The sequence below is a fragment of the Vidua macroura genome, chromosome 4 (genome assembly GCF_024509145.1).
Source record: "Vidua macroura isolate BioBank_ID:100142 chromosome 4, ASM2450914v1, whole genome shotgun sequence".
NCBI classification, from domain to species: domain Eukaryota; kingdom Metazoa; phylum Chordata; class Aves; order Passeriformes; family Viduidae; genus Vidua; species Vidua macroura.
In genome coordinates, this window is record NC_071574.1 from 64,559,535 (window position 1) to 64,575,176 (window position 15,642).

At 37.8% G+C, this 15,642-nt stretch overlaps 1 protein-coding gene across 3 annotated transcripts in view; it reads right to left on the bottom strand.

Moving 5' to 3' along the window:
* Positions 1-575: 575 nt before the first annotated feature.
* The window catches only part of HTT (huntingtin), a 77,016-nt gene continuing 61,949 nt past the window's right edge, over positions 576-15,642 (bottom strand). For all 3 annotated transcript variants that reach the window (XM_053975050.1, XM_053975049.1, XM_053975051.1), the window contains 13 exons: positions 13,726-13,880; positions 13,233-13,372; positions 12,982-13,064; positions 12,579-12,709; positions 12,267-12,396; positions 11,350-11,505; positions 10,164-10,354; positions 9,613-9,727; positions 9,173-9,386; positions 8,924-9,029; positions 7,394-7,556; positions 6,562-6,722; positions 576-5,558 (listed from right to left, as the gene is read on the bottom strand). In XM_053975050.1, the coding sequence (XP_053831025.1) occupies positions 5,345-5,558; positions 6,562-6,722; positions 7,394-7,556; positions 8,924-9,029; positions 9,173-9,386; positions 9,613-9,727; positions 10,164-10,354; positions 11,350-11,505; positions 12,267-12,396; positions 12,579-12,709; positions 12,982-13,064; positions 13,233-13,372; positions 13,726-13,880 (1,959 nt within the window). In that variant the 3' untranslated portion in view covers positions 576-5,344. The remainder of the gene's footprint in view (positions 5,559-6,561; positions 6,723-7,393; positions 7,557-8,923; positions 9,030-9,172; positions 9,387-9,612; positions 9,728-10,163; positions 10,355-11,349; positions 11,506-12,266; positions 12,397-12,578; positions 12,710-12,981; positions 13,065-13,232; positions 13,373-13,725; positions 13,881-15,642) is intronic.

Here is a 15,642-nt window from a genome sequence, read left to right on the forward strand (position 1 = left end):
AAACCAGCACGTGCTTTCTACATTAAACTACTACTTCAAACTTTATGCCAGAGTTTCCAGGGAACAGCCAAGTGCTGCAAAGTTAATCAAAACAAGATGTCTCTGAGCCGTTGAGTACTGCAAGAGATCCTCCAGTGTTCAGCAGCAGGACCACCCAGAAATTTCTTTTAAGATGCAAGCCCAACAGCTGGGAAACCAAGCTTCAGCAAGTTAAACCATTTCTTCTCCTGTGTAACATTATCCCTCCCCAGCACTGCTGTGGATAAATACACTCTCATTCACAAATACAGCTGTACACTTGAATTTTGCCTTTTCTGATCTCATCTAGAATCCCAGAGAAGTTTTGGCAAGCATGACTGTTAGATACAATTAAAAGCTCAGCCGTGATAGTTCTTGGTTAATTGCGAACAGCACTGTGATTGTGCAGCATAGCTACATTTGCAGAGAGTTCAAGTATTCTTGCACGTCTTAATAATACTCAGTATTTTGATAGTTGCTGGAAAGAAAAGATACTGGGGAAAAACTCTAGTGAGAATGCATCAAGCTCTTTTTTTAAATAACCAGAGAAAAATCACTTACAGTAATAGTTGCATTTTATTTTCTCTTTTAGTTTCAATGTGCAGTACTTTCAGCATTTTTTTTTAAACTTAAACATACATCTAAAATTATATGCTTTTCTTTTCCCTTGAGTACAATTGCTTTTCAGGTGGGGGCTCCAAGCTTTTGCTCGTCATTGCCCTCAAACTGTACCCCACCACAGGGGGCGTTACCTTACCCTTGCCAAGTTTTTCCAACTTGATGGTGTGTATACACGGACTGATGGGAATGATAAGCTCACACAAAATGCACATGACTAAAGCAGCACATGCTTCACAAATGCTCTGCAGCATTTATACCCAGTTACCTGAATGCTATCAAGATATATCATAGAAGCTCTTCTGGGTATGACTGGGATTCTCAAGATTTTTAAATGGATATTTTGGTAGCATGCAGGAAGAGTTCACCCAAAATCTCTGTATTAGGTTAAATTAACATCATTAATGTCCCCAAAATTTTGCTACTTGCTTACTCTAGTTTTTACAGCAGCTTGTTTTCACTTTAAAATACTTAAACTACTTCAAAACTAGCAAAGTATTTTGCCCTCTTGTAGCTTTCAGCAATTGTGTCCTTATAACCAAAACTGTTCTAAAAGAGCAAAACACCTACCATTGTCACTCAGTTGATTTCACCTTTAGTAGAAAGTTTAGTTGGGATTGTACATGGAGAAAGTCTGATTTACACAATGAATGTACTCAATTAGTTCCCCATCTTCTCCCATCCCTTTTAACCACTGGGTAAGATCCTGAATGACTCAATTTAATTAAACTGCTTATTGCTATTGTTTATTGCTCATTTTACCCTAAAATTTCTTTTATTATGGAAGCATAAATGCTCAGCCCTGACAGCTCCACAAAATCGTAAGACAAACCAGGTCTGCTGCTCTTGGAGAACGGTCTTTGCAGTGCTTTTGACACAACCTCCTTATCTGCTGTACAGTTAACAGCCATTGAAAAAGGAGAATGGCAAGACAGAATACTCTTAAGGCAAATCTACTAGATATCAGCAAATTACTTTTAACTCAAAAGGTTCCACTTGGTCCCTTCATTTGACCTAAATCTGTTCACTCATTACTCAATGCTTTTGTAATGCTGCTGGTGGTTAAAAAACAAGCAATGTCTTGGTGCTAAGAAGGCATTCCTACCAAAGCAAAAGTAACACACAATCATTTACTAGATGCTTTAGGCAAGAAATGACATCTGAGTATACACTTTAGAGAAGATTTAAATAAACTCACATTCAATTGCAACTGGAAAATAACATAAATAGTAAAGAAAATACTTTGAATCCCACAAATAAGAACTGGTTTACAGTAAGTTGTCGTTTGCAACTCCTCATTCTTGCTCTCAGTGCAAGGGAGGGGGCAGGCTGAAATGAAACACAAAGCAAACTTTATTCAATGGGCCAGTGGGTAGCTGGTCCAAAAGCTATTTGTAACAAGCTGGCTGGCATACAATGTTCTTAGGGGAGGGCCACGTTACAGATTTAGTAATGCAGTTTCTTTGACAAGTGAATTGTAATTGAAGTTTTAAACATTAATCTGTCTCAAGTATGCTCCCAATCATGCCATACCTCTCATCTTGTAATGCTGTAAAGAAGCCACTTTTACGCAAAGCACATTAAAAATGCTGTCTTTGTTTAGCCAGGACAATAAATGTAGGTCTAAAGACCAAACATTTCTACCCTATCTCAATGAAAAAATGAACAGCCTGATTTTCAGAATTAGCTTTCTGTTTACAGCAAGTTAAAAACACTCTGTGAAATAAAATCTTGCATAGAGTTAGTCTCAAAGGACAAGCAGTATTTTTATTTCCTTTAAATCCAACATCAGAATCCCTTAATGGCCACCGTTCTGCTGCAACAGTGGCACACCTCGTGGCTCGTGTCACTAAAAGCAGACAGGAGTGATTTTGAGTATGATTTAATTCCCAAAGAAATAAAGGTGTGGAAAGAATGTCTAGGAAGAAGACAGGAAAGTGTGCTACAATGAAATGTCTGAACTGAAGCACTACTGCAGTGTGCTCCCACACTAGGAAAACCCTGAAGCTACAATTCCTCAGGTCACAGAAAATTTCCTAAGAGGAGGTGCCCTTCTTTAGAGACTTGGGACACATTACAGGAGGTATATACACTACAACAAATCTGCAAGAGAGGTTAAAACAGATGAAGTTATAACCAGTGAATCTGTGTGAGGTTAGAACTGAGTGCATCAGCTCTAGATCTTGTCTTGAAGCAGGTAATGCAAATACTTGCTCTAAGGCTGGCAAGAGGCATTTGAGGAATGGGAGTCTGTCACATCTAATGTTTTTCACCCAGCTGTGCTGACTGCTTAATTCAGTATTTCTTCATTGGCTTGAAAGATTCTATAGCAAGTCCCAAGCTGGTTTGGGAAGTTTCATAAAGGGTCTAGCTCCCGTGATCCCAAGGTAAAGTAATCAGCTGGTCTGTGTTAATCACGAGGAGCTTAAAATTATGAAGAATTCAACAGTTTCATAACACAACATATACTGTTATATGGTGAGAATTTGACTAACCTGATGCTTAAAAAATATATTAAAATCTATTTTAAATTCTGGAAAATAGCTTACAAAAATATCTTCACTTAAACTATATATCATACAAAAACTGACTGGTGTGTGGGTTTACAGTACAAAACGATTATTGGTGATTACAAAAGGGAAGAGTGATCTATGCTACCCCTTAATGCAAACACAAGGCATTATATCTCACTGCCTGGAATTAGACTTTTATCAGAATTAAGATAATTTCCAATATAACTCAAAAACTTTCAAACAGTACCTATTTTATTAAACCTTTTGTGAAATCCTGTTCAGTTTCTTTTAAAAATAACCACAGTGCTGTGGCCCAAGGAAGAAGAGTAACCCAACTAAGGACAGAAATAATTGCTCTAGATAATAAGACCTGTAGAGAGCTAAATACAGCAACATCTACAGTTGTTTCTACTGCCCATTCTATCAATTTCCTCTACCAATTTCTAAAAGGCAGCAACACCAGTGGACAATTCCTTTGTAATCAATTTACGGGCAGAAGCAACAATTTTTGGTCTAGATTGGAATTAGTTTAAATACATGGGTTTAATAAATACAAATATACACATCTGTATACATTAAATGTTGTCACATGTGTATAATTTCAACATATACATTATATACAGAAATACATACAGTACATGCTCCTCCTGACAACACTATCTCATTTTTCCAAGTGTCACCAAAAGGTGTGATAAGAAAATGAAGAGAGGTTGAATGTATGATCTGACTGAGAACCAAGGTATCATTTCTCTATAATGAAAGACTAAAATACAACTAAAGACAAACGCTGTGCTAGATTTCCTCATGTAAAGCTTAGGAATCAATGGCATTCCCTGGGTGGTGACTAAAAGCTAAATCTGGCCCTGTGTAGTGTCCTGAAATTCACGGAGATTTGTGTTTGTGTCTAAAGCATTATGGATACAACAGGTAATAAAAGAGGTTGTGTAATCTAACACTTTAGTAACCAGTCCCAAAGTAGACCACAGCAGCCTTCTGATTCTTTACTGCTACCACATATTTGTTTACATGAGAGTGGTCCAGATGACTCCATGGTCTCAGTTAGGAAAGGTCAAATGGTTGTTGACTACTGGGGAGCTTGCACCATTTTGTCTCTTAAAATGCTGTGCAGCAAATAAGAGCAGTTTCTTAAGTATCTGAAGTTTGATCCAGAGTGACTAGTCCTCTTTTTTACCATTATGTCTCAAAATAAAGGAATTAAAAAGAAGCTACAGTAAAGTGGATCACAAGAATGCCTCCTTAGTACAGTTTCTCAAGACAAATTAATCAACAATTTCCAGTTTTAAAGCACTTTAGGAAAAAGTGAGATGCATAACAAGATGTAATCTGTACATTAAGATGGATTTCCAAAAGGAATATGAATTCAAAAACGAGGAATAAAAATGAGGACAATACAGATGTCAAGACATTCAGTAGCATGGCTTTTGTTCATCTCCAATTACAGCACAGCTCATGCACCACACATCTTACAATTTTACATACTGTACATAATATAGAAATATTTAAGTTAAAATTTCTTTCACTGATATACTGTACTCAAATTTGAAATCCTGAGAAGAAAAAAGAAAAACGTGTGGTTACGTATGTGCACTATATCTCTGGTATCACCAACACATACACCACTGGATAGCAGAAAATCCAGAGAGAGAAATTACATGCTGGAAGTGTAAATCATAAAAGCCATTTTCTCTTTTCCTTGTTTGGGAGAGACATTAGGAAACAAATTCTATTCTGTACTACACAACAGTATATACAGGTACATAAAACTATGAAGTTGGCTAACGACTGCACGTTGCAATAACAGTCTGTCAGTGTCTCACTGGCTGCACCACAGTGGCTTCAGCTGCATATTGGGAAGAAGAGGAATACCAGATACCTTGCATGTGGTATTAGCTCATATTTTACAGCTTGGATGTGCGGCTCACATTAGTCCCCAACATCACTTGACAAACACTGACATACTTCATTCCATTTAGAGGTGCTTGGTGTCAACAACAACTACACTTGACTTCTCAGGTGATTTCCAGTGCTGCAGAGCACTTGTCCATGCATGCTGGAAGGAAAAGTGACAGGTCCGTATTTATCACAAATGCAACCCCAGGTATTATCTTCATCTTGCATTCCTTGTAATTCATATTCCAACACTAGTCATGCAGTTCCACTACACATCAGGATGTTCAACATGCTGTGACCTTGTGGACATTTTGCAAACAAGTCAGCAGGCGATGGTATGGGGTTCCTGGAGATGCTACCACCTCAAACACCGACTGGAAGGCTCTCCGATCCAATTCTTCATCGATCTGGTGTCGGTAGAAGTCTATGGCCACCAAACAGAAGATGTTAACATCCACTTGCTCTGATTTTCCCATTCTGCTGATAATATGTGGAAGACTGAAATACAAGTTAAGGCCATAAAATGACAGACATTGGCCCTCTTTTGGTTGAGCACTTTAAACACTGATCCCCATTACACATTTTATTCTTAAGTTCGCCAACAACATTCAAGTGCAAAATGCTGTCATCTGGCAATTAACTGCTACTACATAAATCCTATTTCTTCCTTAACACCACACAATTTCTTATCCTCAGAAATTAATTTCAAGCTAGCAGTAGTTTTCTCTATCCATTGGAGCAAACAATGCAATCAGCAACTGCTGAGAGCCAAAGAGCACTGCTGTGGTTGAGAGTCATTAGGACACCTCAAACATGACAAATGGCCACTTCTTTCTCTGCACACAAAATGCACTAGTTATTTTTCTGTTTGTTTCAGGGGGTTGTTAATTTGTTTTTAAATAAACCCAGCACTAATACCATATATATATATATATACACATATATATATGTGTGTGTGTGTAAAGAGAGATATAGAGATAAATTGGAAGCAGTCTGTTCCAATTTATTTGGCCAATGCCATTCCATTGCCAAAGCTCACTATTACTGCAGTGCACACAGTCAGGGTGATAACTGCAAAATACAGTTTGGATGTAGAGGATAATTCTCTTGATTTTTGAGTTTGTTGGCTTCTTTCATTTTTTTTTCAATGTATTTTATCTTGCAGAAGGAATACAGAGCAAAACTTTTAAAGGTCACAGCAATACTATCTTGGTGAAGCTTTTAAAAAGTACTTCAAAGTAAGGACTTTCCCAGTCAACTTGCATGGCCAAAAGAAACTGATCTTAAAGCAGTAGTTTTTTTAGATAACTTTGTTCTCATAATCTGTTTAGATGTTCTTTTTTTTCCTAATAACTTGAGGTACCAACAGCACAAAGCAATATACACCATTACTCTCTGCAGTAGAACTACTTTTTTTGTGTCTTACACTTGTACTCTTACCCTTCAAGGCTTTACACTATAATTACCCAGAAATGGCAAACATTCAATCTTTTTAGGATACATTGCTGAAATCCATTGACTAGTGGAAGCACTGACAAAAAAACAGGAAAGACTCCACATTGCCATTGCCACGGGTGTTCTTTGTGTGAAGTTAGAGAGAGAGAGCATCACCCAGTCACGGACCATCGAGGATTGTCCAGTGCTATGCAGTGTCTGGAACACCTGCAAAATATTGCACACAGGAATAAAGACAGGGTGGATGGATACAGGAAAAAGTTCAGTTTCTCTTGTAAAGGTTCTCTCTGGCTACAAAGCTCTGAGGGTTACAAACTGGCTTCCTGGGGACAACTTTGAGTCTAATGAATTAGTGAACTGGACTCATGACAAATGTGCCAAACTGAAGTAATCACACAGAAATATGCAACTTGTGTCGTGTTTTTGTTTTTTATAGATCACACGTGCTGTGCACATACACTCTCCAGTGATGCACAAGCTCAGTAGGTGCTGAAGAGCCAAAAGCCCAAAAGCCCAGCTGAAGCCACAGGGGCTTGCCTTTTAGGTTTACAAGGTGATGGCTCACTCAGATCTAGAATCTGAGCACCAGGATCACAACCACTAATTTTCTCTTTATTTTCTCATTATCAGTGACTGACCTGTCCTGCTGTGAGCTTTGGCCTCTAGGTGACATGGCAATTCTAGCCCTTGATGCTGCCTAGAAACCAAAGCTCACAGCAGGACAGCTTAATCATGGCAGGTTTTTTAGATCTAATTAGCAAAAGTGGTATATGGCCCTTCAGCTGAGCTGACAATTATTTAGAAATTTTCTGAAACATTTAAGAAAAATAAATAAATATATATATATATATAATATATATTAAAAAAAAAAATACTACCTTATAAACTACTGTTGCCATGAATTGTGGGTATGGCTGCTGATTGGACAGAAATTCCCCAATGACTTTGTTCATTACATCTTGTGGGGGGAAAAAATCATCGAGGAACTGTGGAAGAATCCGAGCCACTACTCGAGCTTCAAAAGGAAATCCCTTCCTGATCCTGAAAATAATAAAAAATTTAATATATTATGATTGAATGTCAACACATATCTTGTTCTTTTCCAATTTAATTGGCAATGGAAAGAACATTTTACTTTCATCTCTGAGTAGGCAAGTTCTCAGCACTGATGAATTCAAATCTTCATGTAATCTTAATAACAGACTACCTAAAGAGGTCTATCAAAGCTGTCAGAAGCTGTTACAGGTGTGTCCTTACCCCACGCTCTCCCCTTTTCTGTTTTGAATAATCACATTTTTTGAAGGTCTGGAATTGCATCAGAGATGAGACTTACCAACAGGAATACTGAAAAAACTAAACAGGAACAAAAAAGGACAGGGAGATCACTCCTCCTAGTTATCAGAGAAAAGACCATATATAAACAGAACACTAGTTTTCATTCATAACATCTTGGCATTTTTTATTCAACCTCAGAATGACCAGCATATCAAACAAGAAAATCAAGCTGCATTGCTGTGTAAAGTAGGGAAAAGATATTCCAACCTACAGACAATTTTGTTTAAATAACACTAATTAGAAAGTCTTTCTAATAAAGGCAGCATCTGTTGATGTATCAAGATCAAGTTACCATCATGTGATACTTCCCTGCAGAAGTTATTTTTTGCTTGCAGTAGTCACATTTGTTTTGCTAGCTCTTCAGAGTGATATATTAAAAAATGCTCAAGCACTGCTCTAGTTCTGTTCTCACCAAGTACAGAAGTGAAACCCTCCTCCAGCTTTATGGAAAAACCACTGAACACTTTAAAAAATGTAAACCATTACCCACAAACTACTACACAAAATCTAACATGCTATACTCAATTAAGACAGCTTGAGATTGTCAGATCAAAACAGGGGTTTTGAAATGTTCCCATTAATGAGTTCCATGTGAATACAGAAGTTTTACTGTATCCTTCCACTGCAATTACTTAACAGCCTCAGAAAGAGTAACTCTTGTGAGAAGGGAAGGGGAAAAAAGTTTTAAACTCTTAGGGTGGTTAGAAAGATTATTTCCCATAAACTGGATTTATATCCTTGATTATGTAGAAGACATCCTGAAAAGCACTTAAGAGTCTGACCTGAAGGGAGCTAGAAATACATTTATGAAGTATTATGGTTTGTGCAACACACAGTATCAGTTCAGACACGTCTGGTTTTCATTTACATTCCTGCACTTTTGTGCTGCCTTCAGCAATTCCATCAGTGTTACTGTGTATACCAGGAGTGTAACTTTTAAGCAACAGTAAGTAGAGAAACATGTAAGAAACATGTCAGAAATTGTAAGAACGGTCAAATAGAGAAGTGAGCTCACAGTGACAAACACAATTGTTTCCCTCCCAGAGTACCATTTACACATTTTGTCCTCTTACCTATCAAAAAGGACAGATACTCGTTCCATAGCAACAATCACAGATTCACTGTCAGGAGCACCAGGATTTGCATCTGGGATACGGCTGGGGCTGACTTTTTCCTTTCCTAAACCAAAATAATTTGTTACAAGTTCACTGTGGATGTTAAAATACACTTCTTTTACTCTTGGTAAAAAAAATAAATTAAGAAAATTAGCACTGTTAGCAAGCCAGTCTCCCAGCACATCAGAGGTATAACAAAGTGAATACCTGTGTACATGCAAGTCAGCATTAATCCCAGGGCTGCCATTGCTCTGTGGGGGCTCTGCACATTCACCCTGTCAACACTCAGTTTAACCAGGGACTCACTGTCCAGCCTGGAAAGCTGCTCTGAAAGAAGGAGTCGTTCCAATCCTCTCAGGACACAGTGATAAATAATGGATGGTGTTGATTCATCACTTCCAGACACCATGACTCCACACATCTGAAATAAAGCAAAAAAAAACAACTACTTGGTTTTGAGGTATATTTAGGTCATCTTCTAGCACCACACCAAAATAGCATGGAACAGCATCAGGTATTAACAAAAACTGATGAAACTAAACCCAAAAGAATAGCTACACCTCAGTATCCAAGTTAAGTGTTAAAGACAGCTAACGTGGTGGTCTCAGGTTACACAACCACCCCTCACTGGAGGCATCACAACATACCTGTATAATTCCTGCAGAGAATTCAGGCCCTACATCAAGTGGGTAATTCTCGATCAAATAGAAAGCAGCTGCACACATTACCAAAATGTGCTCTTGGTTATGGATATTCACACAACTGTAAATGAGCAAAAACACTAGTGGTCACACCAAAGTTGTTTAGGTCACAAACAGAGACACTATAAACAATTTCTAGAAATTCAAAGTATTTTTGAACATGAAACATAAGCCCTTTTTAAAATCACAGAAAGTATTGCTGAGGTGTAATGAGAGAATATTGATTATCATGAAAATGACAGAAAATGAGGTTTAAGTAACACAGTTTACCAAAGACACAAAAGCCTGTACTATCAAACAGTTTTCTATCCTCAAATACCATTTCACTCTGTAAATTAAACCTAAAATTGGATGATATTTTCAATGAAAATGCCAAAACCTGTTTGATACAACAGCCCGCTCTAAAATGTACTGGCAGCTGCCAACAACAGAGAGCCCTTTTGTTCAGACGTAAACATGCAACAGTTTGGAACCAGGGGGAAAGGAAGAAGTCTTACTGTGCTACTCCTCTCAAATTGGAGAGCAGATACTCGCTGATAATTGGAATTAGTTGCTTTGCTGTCTCGTCCAGCAAGTCACACTCAAGGATATAAAGAATTCCATGCAGAGCTCCAATGCGACTTGGCATGTGGGTGCTTCTCAGGGTTGATTCCAGCAGTCGGCTTACTGGTTCAGCCACAGCTTTATCCTAATACACCCAACAAGAGTACTCATCAGAAATCAACACTGGTTTAAATACTGGCAAGTTCTGTCATTCTGAAATACTTGGAACAAATTAAAGAGCAGAAAAGGGAACAAACCAGAGCCTGGCTTAAACTACTTTGAATAAATATCACAAGACTAATACAATCAGACAAGAGATGAGTTGCAGATTAACTTGGAAATTGATGCTACTTTGTTTTATTTGTACAAAGTTATGTCAGGATTTGAAATTTTAAAAACCCAAACAAGATAAGGATTAGTTCAGTAAATAGTACTGTTCCCTTGCAGAGTTGCTGCTGCAATAGCTACTGAAAGCCCCACCCTAAAAGCCTTTCAGAATTTCTTTTACCACTATTATCCATATAGTGTTATATTAGTCTCAGAGTTTCAAGAAGGGCTAACTCCTTCCAAAATTATTTCTATTTTTTTTTCCTAAATAACTCCACTCTGAAATGTTCACTGGAAAGTACTTCTGGTCTATACATTTCAAGACAGAATGATGCAGTGGGGGGAAGAGTGAAGGAAAGAAAAGGGATACCTGACTATCTGGGGCTATATATTCATCACATGCACTTTCCCAACCTCCCATGAGACTACAGCCATTCACCAGCAATACAAATCTAGCAAAAGCTGTTCTGCAAGTCCTCATTTCTGGCCTGAAATGTAACAAATGAGGCATCCAGGGCAAAGGCAACACTGAATTCAGTAAAAAAAACCAAAAAGCCCATTAAATCACGCTCAAACCTCAAAAAAACACCACATCAAACAACCTTTCTGTTTGAATACAGGGCAATTGGAGATAATGTTTGCAAACTCTGAAAGCCCAGAATACATATCCTATTACTTCTTACAGCCATGCAGATCAGCTAAAGGATATTCTTAGAGACAAGCACCTTTACCAAGTACACCAGGTTTTGCAGCAGAAGCTGAGTTAACCTAAACACTCGTGAATTTGCAATAAACTTTCTGAGACTTTCTTACCATTCCAAGAACAGCAGCAGCTTTACAAGTAGCTGGTATCAAATACTGTACAAGAATCTCATCTTCTGATGGATGCACCTTCCGTAACTCTGTCAGTGTTGTGTACATCATTTCAAACTGATTCCTTTCTGTAAATAAGTCAGACACTGCCAGAAGCTGTACAGAAATTAAAATTGAATATAAAAAATTCCCATTAGCAGACAGCCAAAAATTGACTCTCCCTTCTGTTAAAATTGTAAGCAAAATATTTCCTCAATTGATCTATTAAATGTGCAAACATTTACTCAAGAATCTGAAATAACTATTACTACTGTTGTTAGGAATTATTTCCACTATTCGTCTCTGATAATAATGACCTCCAAGAAGTCCTTTTTACCAAAAAGTTTACAAAATCAAAGCCACTATAGTAAGTAACTCTGGGACATGAACAAACATTGCTATGTAAAATGTACTAAACCATCCCAAAACACATAGCACATACTTCTCTTGCAAGGATAGTTTCATTTTAAGTTATAAGAGTAAGAGTGAATAATGACTGTCAAGACACATTCCACACCTGTGTTTTTAGTTTTGCTTCTACACTTAATAATCAACAACATACATTGTTGTTCCATCTTCATTTTCTTACAAAGGGACAGGATAAGCAAATTTTGCTTTAGCAAGTAGTCAAGTAAAATATAAACTGCCATTAAGTAACAATGAAGTATTTGGAATGCAGCAGCAGAATACACAATTTGGATGCTTATATAGCTTAAATCAGCATAGTGCTGTAGTTGTTCAAGTTCTGTTCCTGTACTGCCCACAGAATAGCACTGCCAAGAAAATTCTGTGTGTTCCATATATTAATAGATGCTACTTAGCTCTGAACATTTGTAACATATACTCAATTATGACTCTGAATAACAATTCAGACTTACTGATCGCACCACTTCACTGATCAAAATCACTGGTGTTCTCTTGCTGGGGTTGGATGGCAATATCCACTGACTGTACAGTTCAAGCAAGAACTGAGAACAAGAATGGATATCTACACCAGCCCGGTGTTTCCTGCAAGGAACAATAAACAAGTGTTAAAACAGCTATTCTTAAGCTCTGCTCAAATGTTTGATTTGAAATAATACAGTTATTTACCAGCATCCAATTCATAAACCCAGCTTATTGAGCTCAACATGAAGAAATAAAACCTTATCTATGACTCAAAAGAGAGAAGAGACAGAAAAATAAGATACCTGGTGTTGATAGGAGAGGTTGGTGGTGAGGACGGAGCGGGTACATCATTCTCGTCTTCTTCATCCTCACCCCACTCTTCTTCTCTCAGTGGAGTGATATTATTTCCTAACCATATGGAGTGTATAGAGACCTTACAACACACAAAAGAGAAAAACAAATAGCAAAGAAGTGGATTTAACACCCCAACAATCAGCCTAGAAGAATCTTAGAAGCCAAACATATTTTCATTTAAATGACAGGCAACACACAGCCTTCTAGCTGAGGAGACACCCAGTTATGACCGACCCTGCATCACCCAGAGCTTTTGGTTTCTATTGATGTCAAGCAATGTTTCTTAACTAATTTTTCAGAACTGGAAGAAATGTAATAAAAATCAAGTTTAAATTTGAGCTTTTAACAAACCTGTCCCAATTTATAATCCATATCTCCTATTTCTCGTTCAGTATTGATCTGCAGTAAGAGTTTTTCATGGCTGATAAGAGCACCTGTAATGAAACAAAGGATGGATTTTTAAAATGTGCATAATAAAGCACATGTGAAAATGGCTTCATTTTCCACAAACTGGATTTCAAATTTTTCTGAGTGTATCTTTTCCACATTTTAAATGCAAAAGGAATTCACTCTCCCCTTCTCCCCCACAAACAAGCTCTTACCTGTAGTAGCAGGAGAAAGTGATGGAACAGGGTCCCAAGCTTGGTATAAGTGATGAGTAGCAATATTATCTCTCTTAGACACCATTGCCTGGATTTCCTGTTCAACAATTCCCCTGATAACACTTAGCTTCCTCCCAAACCTAAAAGCCCAAGAGAAATCAATTTTAGCAGATTTTTCATTTAACAGTTTTGTGCAAGTCTGGCTCACTCTGTAATGTTATGCGTCTGTGCTAATTTTCAGTATCGGGGAAATGAAAATGTTGGAAAATATGTTCTACACATTGTTTACTAGATTTTATTAAGATATCTTTTTCAGATAATCTTTTAAGTCAGCATGTTCACAATGCTAAGTCCATGCAACTTCTCTGTAAACAGATCCACTCATATATACTCTTACTTAGAAAATACAATCTACACGTATTTTTCCTACAATTAGACTAAGCTACTGTCATTATACATTAACCACAAGTTTTATGCATTTGAGAACAAGTACCTTGTGTCCAGAGCTTTTAAAGCTTTGTTGCGGGGCTGCTGCTCCAAACAGCTAACTGCTGGATTGCCTGCAACAGGTATGGTCATTGCACTCAGCACCAGGGAGGTTATGGCTTGCACTGCAAGAACATTGATTTGGGTCCTCTCTGTATCTTCCTGTAAAATGAACTCACTGTAATTTGAATTGAAAAAAAAATCCCCAAAGCTCTGAATATCAGTTTGTCAGGTTTCACTAAATTATCATTAATAAGCCTGACATCTACTCTTTTCCCCATCCAGAAATCTATGTGACATAAACAATGCACACACTGACTGCAGCAGCAACACACCCTTCCTTCTAATCAGTTACTCTGCATGCATCCTTCTCTTGTCCCAGCAGCATTAAAACCTCAAGATGTCCATTTCAGAGCTTTTTAAAAAGTGTTTAGCTTCTTTCTTTGCAGCTACCCATTAGTTACTTGTTGAAACAAAGCATCAGACCACAAATGCATCTGATCCTTTTTAGAAGATGTAAGATGGTAACCAATGTTCAACTTTCAAAAAATTTTATTTTTATTTCAGAAAATATTAACATACTGAAATTTACAACAGTGCTTAAAATATTTGCAATTTTGAATATACTGGTCTACCTTGGAAAGCAAGGGAGCAGTATTCTTCTTGTTCCACAAATATTCCCTACATGACAAATAAGGAACAACCAATAGCTTGCCCTAAGTCTGACCCAACATGGCCATTATGCAGAAGACAGTTAAATCAAGGTGTCAAAGCCTGTATAACTAACAGAAAATGCTAAAACAGGGAAGAGGGATGATGATTCCCTATTCCTTTTTGCAGTCTGACACCTAGGAAGCAAGAGAAGCAAACCCCTTTGTCTGCTACTCAGCATCCAGTTTGTCCTCTGAATTCTTCAAACTGCTTTAGGCTCTGCACCTACCATCAGGACCATGAACAAACCTAGGAAAACAACCTTTCAGGTCAAAGAACTAGAACCTAGTAAAATCAGTTGGCTAGCAGGTTAAGACAGTTGAAGAGGGAAAATCTCTTTCATGATAGCCAAGTTCACTCTTATCTTGACTTTCCACAGAATCACCAAGGTTGGAAAAGACCTTCAGAGACCATCCAGTACCACCATAATCACCCCTAGACCATGTCTCTAAGTGCCACATCCAAACCCCTGCTGAACACTTGCAAAGACAGCGACTCCACCACCTCCCTGGGAAACTTATTCCAATGCCTAACCCCTCTTTTAGTGAAAATTCTTTTCCTAATATCCAATCTGAACCTCCCCTGGTGCAACTCAAGGAGTTCAGTTGAGAGATGGCAGACAAGACTAATCCCCACCTGGCTACACCCTCCTTTCAGGTAGTTCTAGAGAGTGATGAGGATCCCCCCTGAGCCTCCTCTGCCTGAGACTAAACACCCTCAGCTCCCTCAGCCACAGCCCCAGTTTTGTTGCTGTTCTTTGGACAGAAATATTTGGTATAGGAATTGGTATATAAATACCAATTTTGGTATATAAATTGGACACAAATTCTGCTCTAAATTTCTTGAGCTCTGATCCCCAAATGCTCTCCACTGAATTTTGAACATTTACCCAAGCTAGAAGCCCAGGTATCCAATATACAATCTACAAGTGGGAGCAAGACGCATGAACATGCATCTTCATGTCAATTCATTTCTAGTCAAGAATCTTACAGAAAAAGAAAAATCTGGGTTGAGTGATGTACTAATAAAGAGTTGAAACTGCTTCATTAAATTTTTTCCTCACTATTTGTATGCTTGCAGAGGCTCTAAGCCAGAAGATGGATGTCTCTGAACTCACTAGGGTATGAGAAAAAGGAAATACAAAATAGAAAAAAATTCCTTAGTGTTTGTCACTTCTTTTCTGCTTTACAGTTTTATTAATAGAAACACTTTT